The following is a 17,314-nucleotide window of genomic DNA, read 5'->3' as shown; positions in this document are numbered from 1 at the left end:
ATCCTTTATATTTCATGAGTAATTAACAACCTGATTTATTTGTGCTAGTTAAAATTTGACTTTTCTCACTAAGGGTATTTATTAGTTCAATTGTTAATTGAGAATTGCACATGCGGTTATAGAAACCCTAATGGTTAGTTGAAAGTGAAGGAGATGAAGTGGTAGATGGAATTAATGTACTTATTAATCTTGACAATGATTGTTGGAGGTTATTTGCTTATAAAATTGATTTTCTAGGTATTAACTAGTATCATTCATGTGCTTAATTTGTTTTTAGATACTTCAAATTTTGAAGTTAATATTGTATATTGAAGAGTTCTTTTCTTGTGCTAAAACACATTTTCCACGTTGGCTCTTCAAACATTAACATTACAATATCCAAGAAGTGTTGACATATACTCCAGAGGTCCTTGGAGGGAACGGGTTCGATTTTCAGAAGAAGTGGAATCTCTAGATTATTGAATTTGTAGTTATTAGGACATAAATAATGTAGATGGCCTTTAGGCTAGTTAGTTGGGCTTTAGGCCATAGTTTAATTGAGTTTTGGGCCATAGTTTAGTTAGGTTTAGTCCTCTTCTTGTTTAATCTGATAGTTACCGTGATTATCACATCTTTGATGTATCAACGCCCTTATAATAACTATCGTACATCGAAGTCATATTCCACGTTTGGTCAAAATTCTTTATAAGTTTTTAGTGTTAAATTTCTTAAGTATTTTCGTAATTTGCAACGGCTTGCCAACTGCTTTGAAGATGTTTACTTATAATTGCTTGCCAACTGCTTTGAAGATGTTTACTTACAATTGCGTGCAAAAATGTTGCAACTGTTTGCGAAAGAGTTGCAACTGCTTACAGATGGATTGCAATGACTTTCAAAAAAGTTGCAACGGTATGCAAATAGTTATAAAAATTACTAAGTTTTTAACCAGAAAAAGTACAAATATTAAAATTTTAATTTAAAATTAGCCTCAATTTCCTATTCTATTCTATTAGAATAATAATATAGCACAAAGAGAAAATACAACAAAAAAAAATGACGTGACAATAAAGAAACTGGTGTCGTGTACATTATGCAAGTGAATTTGTATCTTTTTTTTTTTTGTTGCATGTGGATTTGTTAGTTCCAAATATGCAAATAGATTTACAAATTCTAAAACAAATACACCTCTTATGAAATGGACCAGAAACCATAAGGCTTGTAGATTTTAATTTAACAACCAACTCTTTGTACCTATTATTATTAACTTTTTTTTGGATATTGACTATGATAGTGTAATTAAAAGACCTTGTATATCAATAAGATATGATAAGTCTTCAACAAAAAATAAAAAAAAAATAAGATATGATAAGTACATTAATTGTCGAATTTTAAATTCTCACATAAATTAAAAACTCAACTAAACTACTGACCTAAACTTCATATCTATTTCAATTTATACTCAATTTCAATAAATTTTGGATTTTACTTCCATCAAATCAAATTTGAGAGCTGGAATAGATGCACCAGGCTAACTATTGTACTTTTTTTTTGTTGAGTAACTATTGTATTGCCTTTCAAAAAATATATGATAAAGGATTCATTTTGATAAGTTATAATTGGCCTCTTTTCAAAAAAAAAAAAAAAAGGTGTAAAGTTAGGTTTAAGAAAGACAAATGTATAACGTATACATAATATGATAAGTTGACCTAATTTTGGTCTAGGACAGCATAATAGCACGTGGAATACATTGGTAGTTGGATTACTCATTTTGCTTTTATAAAGGTGCTCACATTCAATGGTAGGCACAATATTATATGATGCGTCTAATTCAAATTTCAAACCTAAAAAAAAATAGTGGTTCAAATTAGTTGGCTGGTTTACCTGTCCCTGTAGAATAAAATAAGGACTATAGCCTTTTTCTTTTTCTTTTTTTTTTTTGTTGAAATGGACCATAGCCTTTCAAAGTGGGAAGTATTATAGAACTACTGCACAAAATAAAGTAAATAAATTAGAAATTATGAACTTGTTTGGTTAGGACATTGTTTTTCTGATCAACTATAAACTTAAAAAAGAAGTCATGACGGAAGCGAGCACGCCTTAAAGTCATCTTAAGAGTACTCTACTTCCACACTACTCTACTTTAATCAAAAGTATATTCATATTCATTTAAATTCAACATCTATTGATAATTGAAATTAGTGATAGGAAAGAGAACAACCGACTCTTGCAAATAACGAATATAAAAAATAAAAGTATATAATAAATATATGAATAAATGAGTAAATAGTCTAACAATAATAATAATAATAACAAAGAAATGTGCTAATAATTAGCAGCGACATGAATCAGGCTTCATTCTGATAATCAATTGACCTTATGATGTATAATTGGTCTTATTCTTCTATATACATACACATGATAAGTGAACCTATAACTAAAGTTGATATCAGCCTATGAACAAGTGGATCTTTTGGTGATTAGAATATCAAATTGCCCACTATAAAATGCTCAAAATTCAAAGGCTGGCCCATAAATAAATATTCTTATATCATCTCAGACTTCAAATCTAACTAAAGAGTGGTCCAAATTAGTTTGCCTGTTTTCTTCATCCATAAAAAGAATTGCCCTTTCGAAAATTCAGAAATAGGTCAAAATTCATCAAAGGAATTTCGCCATTTTATGTGGTGTTTGTCGGTTCTCTTCATCTAATTTATGTGAATTTAATCTCAAATCCAAGTAAAGTCTGGTAGACTATTCATTAAACTTAACCTATACCCCCCCCCCCCCCCCCCCCCCCCCCACCCCCACCTTATATTATTAGTTGATTAACTAACAGAACCTTATAACTATTTAAAACTTGAAATATCCTGAAAAAATATCCGAATCTTCGGTTCCTAATTACAGGTCAGTGCTATAGAAACATAGGCTGGAGGGCAAGACTACTCTTTTAAATACAAGAAGGAGATCATCAAAGAAGTCTTAGACTCCAAATCCCTCTCCCTCTCCAAAACTCTCTCTCTTTCTCTCTCTGTTTCAGAATGACTAGTCGTCTCTACAATTTCTTTCCTACAGATTTACTTCCAAACTTTAATCTCTCCAACCTTAATACTTCTCAACAACAACAACAATCAGTACTAGTTCTGATCAACCCAACCCAAAAAGGTGACAAATCAGGAGACAATCATAAAACACAATACAACCATAACAAGACGACTAGTACAGCAGCTCTACCCGTCGTTTTGGGTCCTACCAGTGCTAGAACTAAGCAAAATCAGGTCAAATTCGAAGATCTTTCACCTCTTAATCTTTCTAGATTCATATCGATTCCAGAAGATGTTTCTACTACACTTTAAATATAGAATTCATACTACATGTTCTTCTACTAAACTCTGTAGGTGTTGTAAAGTGTCATGGTTTTCTTTCTCTTCTTTTCATTAACTGAAAGCTGTCAGTTTCTCTAAGATTCACGTGTACGTGTTATATTACTAAATATTTGAACTTGGGACAAGGATTGTTTCGAAAAGCTTGTGGTTACCTAGTATATCGAACGATCTGTTCTAAAGCTGGAGATATGGAAATTTACATAAATAAATGTCTTCTTATTAATGAAGTTATGTTTACTTTGTGTATCGAAGTGCAATTGTTTCTGTTGTTATTAGTGTTCTAGTTCTACCACTACATGAAAAGCAGAAAATCTCAGTACCTGCTGATATAGCGGGGTCGAATTAGCTGATAATGTAAACCAGTCTTTGACGTCTCTCTCAATTTTGAATAATATCTGCATGAAACACTCGACCAAAATATCATCAGTCGGATATTCAACATACTATGTTGTATCACCTGTTTCGGTTATCTGAAATATCAACATCATAATAACAGAAACAGTAAATACTCTGACTGAATATACAATCATTTGCAGGCACCCTTTCAAGAAAGATTTAAGATTTGATCGAGGTAACTGATACTGAAGAAAAATGAACCAGAAATCCACAGTTCTATTGACAATAATCAGGAGTTTTAATATAACTATAAAACTGTAAAAGAGTTACTTTTTCAGTATTCATGTTGATAAGAAAACTTCAATTCATGTATTGAAGAACCTTCAAGTGTGTAAATAGATTTACGAATTCTGAAGTAGGTAAACTTGTTAAGTGGACCAGAAAGCATGAGGCTTCTAGAACTTGGTTTAACAACTAACTATTAACCATCTATTATAATTGTGTTATGAAAATATGCAGTTCTTTTAACAAAAACAAAATGAAAGTACGTAGCTTCCTTTGAAAAAAATAAATTGAGAAATCTTCATTTTGATATGTAAATTGATCAATAAAAAGTTAGGTCTAAGAGTGTATATATGACTATGTGTCTACATATATAGCGCATATAAAATATGATAAGTTGACCTAACTTAGGTCTACAACAGCATAAGAGCACGTGGCGCCGTATTGGTAGTTGGAATACTTAATTTGCTTCTTAAAGGTGCTCACACTCAATGGTTGGCACAATATTTTATGATCCTTCTAATTCAAATGAAAGAAAATAATGGTTCAAATTAGTCGGCCGGTTTAGCTGTCCTTATATAATAAAATAAGGACATACCCTTTCGAAGTCGGAAGTATCATAAAACTATTGCACAAAATAAAGTTAATAAATTCGAAATTACAAACTTGATTTGCTTTCGACATCATTTTCCTGATCAAATATAAACAAAAAGAGACTATGACAGAAGCTAGCACACCCTAAGGCCATTCAGTCATCTAAAAGTACTTCGATACTATTCTAGTTTTATCAAAAAGTAAATTAAATGATTATAAAAAATAATTTCTAGTTGCTTACTATTTGTTTTCTTTCAATTGCTGATATTACTATTTTCAAATAACGTCAACGATAATTAAAAAAAATACTAAAATAACTCTAGAACAACAATAATGCCAGAAGCAAGAAAGAGAACAACTAACTCTTGCAAGTTGCAAATAACAAAAAATAATAACTGTAATATATATATATATATATATATATATATATATATTTGTAAATAATAACCTAATAATAATTATTAACAGTACAATAATAACAAACAAATATGCTAATAATTGGAGGCAACATGAATCAGGCTTCAATCTGATAATCAATTGACCTTATAATGTTATTTAGTCTATTCTATATATATATATATATATATATACGTGATAAGTGAACCTAACTAAAGTTGATGTCAGCCTATGAACTAGTGGATCTTTTTGTGATTAGAATACCAAATTCCACTATGAAATGCTCAAATTCAAAGGCTGTCCCATAAATAAATATTCTTACTTCAAATCTACCTAAAGAGTGGTCCAAATTAGTTTGCCTGTTTTCTTCATCCAATAACAACAATCACCCTTTTGAAATTTCAGTAACAAGTTACAAAATCGTCATAGAAATTTCGCCATTTTATGTGGTGTTTGTCGTTTTAATCATTATTCTAATCTAATTTATGTGAGTTTAATCTCGATTTCAAGTAAAGTCTGGTAGACTATTCATCAAACCTAACCTATATGCCCCTTATATTATTAGTTGATTAACTAACAGAACCTTATAACTATTCAAAATTTCAACTATCCTGAAAAAAGATCCGAATCTTCGGTTCCTAATAACTGGTCAGTTCTACAGAAACATAGGCTGGAGGGCAAGCAAGACTACTCCTTTAAATACAAGAAGGAGATCAAAGAAGTTCTAACCTATTCTCTCTCCCAAAACTCTCTCAGATTCATAATGACTAGTCGTCTCTACAACTTCTTTCCTACCGATTTACTTCCGAACTTTAATCTCTCCAACCTTAATACTTCTCAACAACAAGAATCAGTACTAGTTCTGATCCACCCAACCCAAAAAGGTGACAAATCAGGAGACAACCATAAAGCACAATACAACCATAACAAGAAGACTCGTACAGCAGCTTTACCCGTCGTTTTGGGTCCTACCAGTGTTAGAACTAAGCAAAATCAGGTCGAATTTGAAGATCTTTCACCACTTAATCTTTCTAGATTCATATCAATTCCGGGGGATGTTTCTACTACACTCTGAATAAAGAGATTTATACTACATGTTCGGCTTCTAAACTCTGTTGGTGTTGTAAAGATGGCATGGTTTTCTTTCTCTGCTTTTCATTAACTGAAAGCTGTCAGTTTCTCTAAGATTCACATGTTATATACTTATATTACTAAATATTTGAACTTGGGACAAGGGTTGTTTCGAAAGGTTTGTGGTTACCTAATAATAGTATATCAAACGGCCTGTTCCAAAGTTGGAGATATGGAAATTTACATAAATAAATGTCTTCTTATTAATGAAGTTATGTTACTTTGTGTATCAACTGCAAGTGTTTATGTTCTTAGTGTTCTAGTTCTACTACTACATGAAAATCAGAAAATCTCCGTACCTGCTGATACAGCAAAGTCTAATTAGCTGATAATGTAAACCAGTCTTTGACGTCTCTCTCAATCTTGAGTAATATCTGCATAAAACACTCGACCAAAATATCATCAGTCACAATATTCAACATACTATGTTGGATCACCTGTTTCGGTTATCTGAAATATCAACATCATAATGACGGAAACAGTAAATACTCTGAGTGAATATACAATCATTTGCAGCCCCCTTGCAAGAAAGATTTAGGAGTTGATCGAGGTAACTGATACTGAAGAAAAATACAGATTTCTATAAGTTATTAAAACAGAAATCCCGATTCTGTTGACAATGGTCAGAAGCAAATAGATTTAATATATCTATGAACTGTAAAAAGGTTTACATTTTTTAGTATTCATGTTGATACAAAAATTCTAAATGGATAATCCTTTTTACATGCTAAACCCTGAAGGTGAATGATAGAGGAGGACAACACTATGAGATATAGTGAAAACTTAACCACCCCAAACCAGTTGATAGATATTCCTGCTAGCAGGTCCGCTGATCAAGTCATTACTCTGTTTCTTCAGCATCTCTTCTTTAGCATGAACATCACCTTCCTTCAATAATGAAGTAAATAACAAATGAATTAGTAAGACAGCGGTAAGATTTTTAAAGTACAAAATAATATGAACATAACTACTAAGATTCCTACCAATTCTAGTAATCGAGTTGTTTTTACGTTTACGAATATTAAAAAGAACGGATCATCCAGTTCAGGTTTTCACTATTAGCCTATTACATCGGAAAACTTGCTTTTGGATCGCATAACAAAGATGACTAATACTTTTCACCCTACTGAGTAGGTTATTAATTTTCTGAAAGATCACCACAAAAATCACTACTGAAGAAGTTGTTTCACTAGATGAATTGTTATTAAGATGCGAGCATTAAACGAGTACTCACGAGAACAGTGTATGCACGAGCAAGGGAAAATAGTGTTGGGTACATATCAAGAACAGCAAGAGCAATCTCTTCAGTAACCTGAGGGACCTGCATAAGTGGAAATTAAAGAATCTAAAGTACAATAACTAACAAAGTATTCCAGGAAAGAAAAGGTTTGAAGAGATTAATATAATTCAAAACTTCCGACATGAAGTACAGCTGCAAGCACCGAATAGATAATAAGATAAAGTTATTAAGACAAGAAAAACTAACTTTCTGAATCATACATAAGATCATAAACACCTAGGCTTCTGTAACATGATTCAGGCATGGTCTATGTGGAGGCCCGCGTTGGGAGAACATGTATGGTCACAACTCACATTAATATGTAAAGCATCTTCTTGAGAAAGATGATCATTCTAAAATTTCTAACCACATCACATGTTGGTTCTAAAGAATAACGAAATTTCGAAAGATGTGATTTTCATTGGGAAGAATATAAAAGGCGAGTGCATCAGTTCATCAATTCACCAGACATAGTTTTCAAATCATCTTCATGTTACCTAGCCATGTACAAATAATCATGTCTCCGTCCTCTCTCTCTAAATTAACTGGAGAAATATGAACCAGGTTTAGTACGTGATCCCTAAACTTGTTCGCAGATCTGCTTTACTTTTTCACATCAAATGATATTGCATCTTATGGAAAGCTAATCACGTACAACAACATTATGTTTGGAAATTTAAAATGTTTTCTTTCATCAAATCTTAATAACACATTACACATTAAAAAAGTTTAATCAAGAATGTAGTGGATGATATTTTTCTTCTCAGAAAAAGTTTTTGGATCACAACTTACGAGCTCTAAACTAACCTAAACAAAGAGGGGAAAGTGATAGATAAATGTTTGCAGAAATTTACCTATAAAATAAATGTTTAACTTTCTAGGGTAAACAGGACATTTACCTGCATGAGTTGAATACCAAATAAATCGCTAACCGTAATCTTCTCAATATCTTCACATCTCTTGATGAAGTCATTAAAGGAAGGGCATGTTCTAGTTTGTTTGATCTTGTCATCGCAAACCCTTTCCCTATAGTAATGTGCTATTGCGTGTGTAAGGTAACCATACTTCCTCAATGTATCATGCAAGCCGGTTGTTCTCTGAACATCAAATCCTTCCAGAATTTCTGTCGTGAAACAACTGCTAGTAAAGAGATAATTTACTATTAAAACTAGAAATAGAAGTAAGAAACACAGGGCTGTATATATAGATATACATTGAAAAGATAAATATCCAGCTGATTGTAAATATTGCCAAAGACTTTCTTTTAAGGAGAAAATTACAGATAATATTGCATGGCAAACTAGTTAAGAGAAAAAGGCCCCATAACAATTTGTTTACACTGATGAGCTTTTATGTGATCTCCACAAGCTCCTGCATCTGTCTCCAAGGGCTTTACTATAACATAAGCATTTTTGGACTTTCAGGTTTGTAAGTTTGTTCAATATAAGTTGTTATAACTTTCTCATTCAGATGTTCTTAAGCATCCTAAAAAGGGAAGCACTCGCGAACATGGATTTTTAAGTGAGGAAACAGCATCTTTTACTTAATCTAGCGGTCTAGCCATCCAAATCAAACTAAGATGTACTCTAAGAGGTTTAATTTTCTGTCTTATTTTTTACTTATTTACTTTTTTCCTCTTCGTTTTCGACTTTTCGTGGAGTGGCAACTGGGTTATGGTTCACAGGTGACGCCAGCTCTACGATATTGCCTCAATCATTTAAATTGATTTGAAGGAAGCGAACTGCCCTAAAGTATTCTCACACAAGAAAATGGATCCAGGACCTCCAGGCCTATAACAGTTCATTACACATCAGAAAATATGATCTGGACTCGGTGTGAAAATAGTCCCACATGGGAGAAAAACTATCTTTTTTTTTTAAACTGGAGAAAGGCTATCTTGCAACCACGAATACAATGTCTAGTTCCTCTGCACTAATTGTCAAATTGTTTTAAGTTGGATGGCCACAAATTTAACACTCAGGGCCTAGATGATTTTTCAAGCATATTGCAAGAGAACAAGGTAGTTTTGTATTTCTAAACTATTTTACCAATACTTAAGTGCATCACAAGTACTTACTCATAAAGGATTAAGGTTCGCAGAATAAAACAGCTATAACTAAGTTCCAATAAGATGCCTATGAATCCTATGGGAAGTTATTAGAGGCTTACGCTGTTTTGACGGCTTCAGCTGTTTCACAAACATTTGCATCACCTTCAACCAGATAAATAAGCTTCTTAATTCCGCATCTCTAGAAAACAATTTTACTAGATCAAAAATCATTGTAGAACAAACATTATGCAAGAATAAATCGCCATCCATAAAAAAGTAGTTACAAGTATGCCATAAGAGAAACTGTCTGCTGGTAAAATACAGAAACTAAGTCGAGCCCAGTTTCCATACTAACCCCATCACGTCAAAGTAAAGAAAGAATGTGTAGACAAGCAGTTTGTGATAAATTTTATTTATATCAATATGTAAGTGATCTTAAAAAAAAATTAAAGTCAATGCTTGAGGAATGAGAGGCCAGCACGTGATGTGCTAGCTGAGACAGAACCCACGGATACAACTTCAGATGCCAAATCACGTACCACCATTATGGCGCCTGTAGCATTTTTCACATAAAAAGGTCAAAATTTAGTGGTTTAGGCCTTAGGGTACTTGCTGGCAAGTCATGAACTATTTATTGAATGCATGGACTCCTGATAATTCCACATGTTTATTACATTCCCACTGTTGCATCATTTTTTATATTTTCACGGAATTTGTTAATATACGTTCCTAGTCCTCGCAACCTTCATATAAATAAAGTTAGCTATATAGTACATACAACATCAGATTTGACGTGATCATCTTCAATGCTTATAATGATCAATATGTTAAATGCAGATACTATTGTGTTCAGTTGGCAACCTCAAACAGGTGATATCCTAATAGGTATGTTTTATATTATCGTTTTACACTCATTTTAAAAGTTAACATACCATCTATAAGACCTTAACGGAATGAAATACAAACTTAATTACTTATGTTACATCGATAACAAATCAAATGTCACAATATTTTTTGTTCAACAAAAAAAAAAAGATTATAAAAGATTTCTATTTACATGCACACGAAAGAGGGAAGAGGATATTATGGTTTAACGGGCCATTTCTAACATTGAATAAATTAGTACTGCCTAGCCTAAGAAGAACTGATCATCCGTAAACATCTATTACAGATTTATAAGACCTTAGTGTTTGGCAAATTCTTATAATCTATATAAGGCTAATAGAACAGAACACAAGTCCTTCTCAGCAAAAAGTAAAAACTAGGACTAGCATGAATATTGACTTTAACACTACCCATTATTTAAATAAGGAATAATACCAGGAGCCTCAATTTCTGATCTTTGTACCGATTGTCCCTGATAGACATTCGTAAATCATCAACTTCTTTCCTCTCAACAATGAAATCAAGGACAAATTCATTTTCAATTTGCTTATCCCGGGCTATCCATATCGCATCACCAACAGGTAAACGTCTAACCTGAAATATACACACATGCAACAACCATCAGCTGCTTCAACAGATTAGTTATAATCAAATGAGTGACACAGAGAGAAGTCAAAGAACTGAAGGTGAAAAAATATGAAGAAACTCATGAATTCAATGAAAATATCCTGTTTTTGATTAAGTAGTCGTAAAGTTCTGTGTGTATTTTATTTATGATATCCTATTCAGGCATGTATTTTTCTTTGCCCTCTAAGAATGACCTTTTCACCTCCACAAATGGGTAACAATCAGACTTTCATCCCACCCTACTATCTTTTTCTTAACAACCACATCAACAAACAGTAATAGTTTCAAACCTCCATTAACCATGCCGAGGAATCTCTCCCCTCACCCATTCTCCTGACAGTTTTTTTTACTTTCCACATTATATAAGAAAATCATTAATAAATGGATAGAAAATATGATTGATAATAAAGAGTGAGAATGCGGGGTATCCTCCCCGAATGCATGAGTTATGCCTGGAATCAATGACGATATGATTCTATTCTTTATGTTCTAACTTCTAATTCATGACTAAGCCAGTATTCAGTATTCACCACATGCCTCTTGTTTCCAAATTAGGTTCTCTGTGCACCTTAACAATCTTTTGATATAAGGATATAATACAAGAATTAGTAATTCTCTCTAATAGAGTATTTTGTTTTAGCACAAACTGTGTAGCAGCAAGATGCTAAGAGCTTCTTCCATAAGCCTAACACCGAAGACTCTAAGAGAACCAAAGATATATGTACTTTACCTTAATTTGTCAGACATCTTTTACTCTTGCATACATGTTGAAATAGACTGAACTGAATAAACGTCTTGATATTATCTTATTAGTCAGACATGCCCAAGCTATTTGTCAGAGACACCATGTTATTAAATATACTCGTATTCTCATAGAAATCAACACCCCCAAACTGATAAAATATTCATAAACATACACCTTATTACAAGAAGAGTACCAGTCAAAACTATAAATAACATCTATAACTCATCACGGCCTACCTCTACTTGGATTTTGAACTCAGAGCCTATATTCTCAATAATTTTTCTTGATCGGGCCCTGTAAAAATAAACCATTACAGTTATGACGAAATACACGGGGACGTGCATAGACAGATGGAGTTTACAATATTTCATAATATAAACACTCACATTTATAGTAATCTGGAAAATAAGCAAAAAATTCAAAAGTAAAAATTCACAAGATGACAAATAACAAAATACAGGAATCTCAACAAGGAAAACAAAATTACCAGGCTGAGTAGGATTTTTACTTCAGGAATTGTTAGAGGTAAAGCTTATTTTATGATTCTTATCTTTAGCTAGTTCATTGTTATCGTATCTTTCTCATATTAGTCAATGATTATATGTGTCTTATTTGATTATTGTTCAGTTCTTAACTTTAGTTTATCTAGTTTATATATAATAGATAGGTAAATCTAAGAAGAAAGTTAAAGTGGATGCTTCATAGCTAATCTGGTCCAACAAGTCTTTACTGTTAGCGAACTGATATATAAAATATAAAACAATTCTTAGATTTGAGTTATCTACTTCTATTTATTAAAACCGGTTTCTGCCTCTTAATTTTATTAAGCTTATTTACAAGATTTCCTAGTGTAATCTACTTTATACTTATTTTTAGTACTTAAACCTTCTGCAAGCATTCATTAATGACAATGAAAAGAGATATAGAGACGGGGCACCTGTGCAAGACAAATCATAAATATTACATGAAATGACACAATAAAAGATAAATCCAAAATGCAAATGATACTCCAATTACCAATAAATTCACTTAAACTTGAAGGGGTTCTCTGACTATAAATCCTCACAAAATGCGACGATGTATATCATGTTATGGAGATAAGTAGATAACACTGACCCCATGTTGCTCCTAGTGAATTGTTCCCGGTCATCCAATATCAAGATCACCTCATAAACATCCTTAAATCTCTCCCCTAACTTCAGAGGTGGCATCATCAAGGTATATGTATTAGCATCCAAACATTTAGAACTTGATGGTTTCTGCACAATAAATTTTATACTGAATTAGTTAGATCTAAATCAACCACTTCTAAATAACTTATACACTACTTTCATATGTAGATTACTCTTTTATGTACACAATAATACACATACTGATGATGAGCAACCTCCTAAAGTATAAGAGTTCTGTGATGAATTAAGAAAACCTGAAGAACCCAGACCACGTGTAGCACCTGCACAAGAAATCCCAATCTGCTAAAGAATAGTCTACTTGACCCTTATCTAAATAACAACCATGCATAATGTGTTCACTTTTACGCCTTAGCAACTGGAAAAAAAATATACCTATATCCTCGACAATGCAGGGGCTTGAGGATGCAACTGGATCCTTTCTAATAGTATGTCTACACTCTGAAAGCAAGGAGTCAACTTGAACTTTCCGTAGATGATGTAGAACAGCAGAACGGAGAGAAGAAGTCTCCTTGTTTTGGGAAGCTTGAGAAACTTTTGTAAAAGCTACGTGAATGTCCTCCTTAGAATATCCCATAGCTTTGAACTGCAGGAGAGCAAAGAACAATCAGAATATATAAGCACGGAACGGAATACAGAAGTATAATCAAAGACGTTACTACATTCAACGTTAAGTGCATCAAGAACATTTACTTGGAAGAAAAATGTCACAGTTAACAAATTAACATCAATCAAAGAAAGCTAAACCCTGGAGGGGCAAAGAGGGACAAAAATTCCAGTTTATGAAATTTAATCCAGTGTATATATCAGAAATACATCAATCTTTGCTAAAGAACTTTCCTCAGAAATGTTAGATCATCTTCTGTAAGTGACAAAGAATGTGAACAGGATCAATCTTGTTGCTCTAAAACTAAAAATTTACCGTTTCAAGAAATTCAATTGGAACAACCGATTCCTCTTGATTACTAGAATCGGACAGCATTGTATCTTCTTCGTCAGACAAAATAGTACAAGTATTCTGCAAATCTGATGGCTCGTGGACAACTCGACTTGGCATTTTTCTGGATGAGGCCACATTTTCATCGCAATCAGCTACACCACACCTAGATAAGCACTCGCGTGCAGTTTCCAATCCTTCCTGGGTTAACATGTACCTGAATAAAATAGACAGTCCACAAAAATGCTACTCAGCCCACAAAAATATATTATGGCAGTAAGAATATGGGAACCTAGAAAGAGATGATTACAACATTCTATATGATAGACATGACGTGGTGCATTCATACTTTAATTTCATTAATTTTTTTGTTTTGCTATAGGCCGAAAAATGTGAAATAATTTATATCACAGTGTGCTACATTGAAGAGAGAGAGAGACTGGATAGAGGGGTGAATTCTTTATATCTTTAAGATAATGGATACATTCTTTTTTGAATTTTTGAATGAATTTATCAAAAACAAGTTATTTGGAAGGGTTCTCCCAAAAGGAAACGATACTCGTGTAAAGCACCTGAACATCCAAAATAAGAGCCACTACAGTATATAACATGGAAATCGGCCTTCACAAAAAACAGAAAGATTAAATGGTATAATTAACTGGCCTCCAAGAGACTTGAAGTCACTTACGCCTCTCGACCAGTTCAATAATAACTTTTGCACCAAATGACTTATAGAGTCCATTGTCAACTCTTGTTCTTAAATGCAGCTTTGTTTCTTGATATCCATGTACCCCAAAAGATCATGTAAGGGGTGCATTTCCAAAGATCCTTGCCCTTCTTCGGAGTCCTAACCTGTACCCACTATATGAGGGTATCTTCAACAGGACGTCCTACCACCCAAAGTGTCTTAAAAGAACTGAAAAAGGAGCCACAAAGCATCCAAGAAACCGGGCATTGCGGAAGTAGGTGTTCACTTATCCTAGAGAGCACTAGCACACGATGCATCTACCAAAAGTGTATTAAAAGAACTTGAATAGCATTTTTAATGATCCAAAAGTTATAGAAGTGCGTCGCAGGAAATGTCATTGTTAAGTGTCAGCCTACTAATATCATCAGATCCACAGATATACAAGTATATAATTTACATGGAGTGATGGAGGGACTTTAATTCTCCCACCTTGGAAATATCATAAATGTACAGCCGATAGGGTGATAACCCAATGACCAAATTAGTCATGATAAAACTTCTTACAGTTAAAACGGCTCACCCATTATGGGGAGATCAACCCTAAGCTAATCTCACCGAGCAGTCATGAAAATGTTGACTAGAATAGACAATAGCCGAGTCTATCCAAATATCTTGGAACCCAATACACACATACAAAGTACTCTTTCCGTTTATAATAGTCCTTCAATTCTCATTTCGTTCTTAATATGTTTCAATACGTCATCTTTTTCTTTCGACCAAGGAAGAACATTGCTTAGACTGTTGAAGCACTTATGAAACACAGAAACTATGTTAAACAATTGCTAGTAAGCAGAAAAACAAGGTATAGACAAAGAGAAGAAAACTAAAGAGCACAATAATACAACTATACGAGTGAAGTTGTTTTTCATTGATGAAGTAAAAAAAAACAAGATTGGTGCTTAAAGCCTACCATTATGGTCGACCAGAAAAAACCCTAATCGCATGTGCAATATCAAACTAAAAGAATGATATTTAAGTACTTCTAGAAGAAAAAATAGCAACAAAAAGAACAAGGAGGGGATGAAAGACTTCATACTTTGCTGGGCAACTAGACTTCACAACCAATCCTTTTGTTATCAACGTCTTCATGTTGCTCCATCCACTGTACCACTCCCTACCTGAACTTCCAAAATTCGTAAGCTTACCTTTCCCCTTCTCTGGCCTATCAAGAAAGAAATTAAGTTTCATTTCCGCCCAAATAACCATTTAAGGACAACAGAAACACACAGTTATTGTTCGGTAAAAATTAGCATACATAATAGGCCCTCTGGAAAGTCCACTTGCTTCTGCAGCATCAATAAGCTCTTGTTTATGCATATATTCCTTCCCATTCGATGTTCCCCTGGCACGACACAGTTCACATACACTAAATCACAAAAAGAACAGAAAAAAAAAAAATCGAAACAAAATGAGGAATCTAGTTTTACCTGTAAAGGGTAATCAATAACGCATAAGCCACTGAATTCTTTTGCGGTACATAACGTCTTGTTCCTTTAGTTTTCTTCCCTAGAACATTAGACAGAGAGAAGAACTTTCATATTCTTTTAGTCCACATACTCTAAACACTCATCTATAGTATAAGCTAATCATTGAAGAACAATCTGATAATTGAAAAGAAAATGCAAGGCAGAATTGAGAAACTTACCTTGTTGTGTAATTTCTTCTTCTCCATCAGAATTGCCCGTATTCACCTCGAAAAACTCTTGTGAAAGCTTCAGAATCCATTTCCCTACACCCCTAAGAAAAAATCAGACGAAAATTAATTTCAATAAGAGGAAGAATAGAAATTAAGAATGAAGAAAGAACTCCAAAAACTGTACTTGATTTGGGAAAACTCCTTTAGGGTTTTAATAGGAGTTTTAGCACTGCAGATGTTGCAATATGCTTTATAAAGAGTTGCATTGATTCTGTCGGATATCCCATTTGGTTCCGCCATTTCTTGCCTCTTTTTACAGATAAATGATGCAAGTTCTTCATTTTCGGGACAGATAACTTGTCTCTGCGTCCAATTTTCCATCCCTCAGCAGAAAAAAGTTGAGTTTACGAAGATCAATTCTGGTGTTCTAAGTTAAAAAGTGTTTTAGGGTTTTGTGATCATTTTGGAAAATGATGAACAAGATTATAGAACAAGTTATCAGGGGTTTTGTTCCGTCTAAACAACCGCGGAAGTTGGCAGAAAATTTGAAATTTGGAGGTTACACAAGTACACAACTGGGCTACTGGGACTCCCCCTTGAACCGCATGTGAGCGAAACAAGGATCTCTCTCTACGCGACTGGACATGTGAGACTCAGGAGGCGAGTTGAGTATACTTTTTGGTCTTTCTAAGAAGGGGCGATCAATGTCTCAATGACGACTTTGAATGACATTCTAACGTCGGCGAACGTCTGCAACATCCAGTTACGGACATTTTAAAATCTCTGATTGTCTGGGGTATCCAATCTAGGCTTGAAGCAGGAGAAGGAGCAACAACAAAAGGAGTAAAAGAAGAAAAATAAAGGAGAAAATAATTTTCTTTTCTTTAGGTTGCGTGTCGAAAAATTTCGCTCGACGACCTTCTGACGGAGAAGGAAGTGCGAGGTGAGATGGAGGAAAGATGGGGCGAAGTGGAGGAGAAATAAGAAGATGATGTGGATTTTATGTTTTAAATTTTTTTCCGGATTAATTTCATTTTGGCCCCCAATAGTACTTCTGAAAAAAAATGAAATTCTTTTGGCCCTTGAGAGCCAAATTGAACTACCTAACCCTTATGA

General features: G+C 33.6%; 1 protein-coding gene and 1 long non-coding RNA gene across 3 annotated transcripts; one reads left to right on the top strand and one right to left on the bottom strand.

Annotated features, from left to right (window-relative positions):
- The first annotated feature begins 3,127 nt into the window (after window positions 1-3,127).
- Window positions 3,128-4,116, top strand: LOC147545508 (uncharacterized). The gene is made up of 2 exons (XR_015223337.1): window positions 3,128-3,254; window positions 3,899-4,116. It is a non-coding gene; the product is annotated as an uncharacterized LOC147545508 (long non-coding RNA).
- Window positions 4,117-6,727: 2,611 nt separating this feature from the next.
- On the bottom strand, window positions 6,728-16,896 carry MUS81 (Restriction endonuclease, type II-like superfamily protein). 2 transcript variants are annotated; one of them, XM_086634173.1, is made up of 15 exons: window positions 16,383-16,896; window positions 16,208-16,299; window positions 15,990-16,068; window positions 15,818-15,904; window positions 15,599-15,724; window positions 13,800-14,031; window positions 13,253-13,463; window positions 13,061-13,140; window positions 12,804-12,946; window positions 11,924-11,981; window positions 10,751-10,909; window positions 9,550-9,629; window positions 8,280-8,517; window positions 7,336-7,422; window positions 6,728-6,989 (listed from the first exon to the last, which is right to left on the bottom strand). In XM_086634173.1, exons 1-15 carry the CDS (start codon window positions 16,577-16,579, stop codon window positions 6,885-6,887), a joined length of 1,974 nt encoding a protein of 657 aa, XP_086490299.1. In that variant the 5' UTR covers window positions 16,580-16,896; the 3' UTR covers window positions 6,728-6,884. The 2 variants fall into 2 exon arrangements, with proteins under 2 accessions (XP_086490299.1, XP_086490297.1); XM_086634171.1 differs by having other exon boundaries at window positions 8,280-8,520; window positions 16,383-16,887.
- Window positions 16,897-17,314: the final 418 nt, after the last annotated feature.

This window comes from Eschscholzia californica, unplaced genomic scaffold (assembly GCF_041429995.1).
Source record: "Eschscholzia californica isolate CP2 unplaced genomic scaffold, dmEscCali1.0.p SCAF_4, whole genome shotgun sequence".
NCBI lineage: Eukaryota > Viridiplantae > Streptophyta > Magnoliopsida > Ranunculales > Papaveraceae > Eschscholzia > Eschscholzia californica.
Note: the sequence above shows the minus strand (reverse complement) of the source record. Positions and strands in the feature narration are given on the sequence as shown.

Coding starts and splice junctions, on each gene's coding strand:
- MUS81 (XM_086634171.1), bottom strand. CDS start 16,579: ATGGAAAATTGGACGCAGAGACAAGTTATCTGTCCCGAAAATGAAGAA. Junction 16,069..16,207: donor AGAAGAAATTACACAACAAG/GTAAGTTTCTCA, acceptor CTAATGTTCTAG/GGAAGAAAACTAAAGGAACA. Junction 12,947..13,060: donor TAGGAGGTTGCTCATCATCA/GTATGTGTATTA, acceptor TTTATTGTGCAG/AAACCATCAAGTTCTAAATG.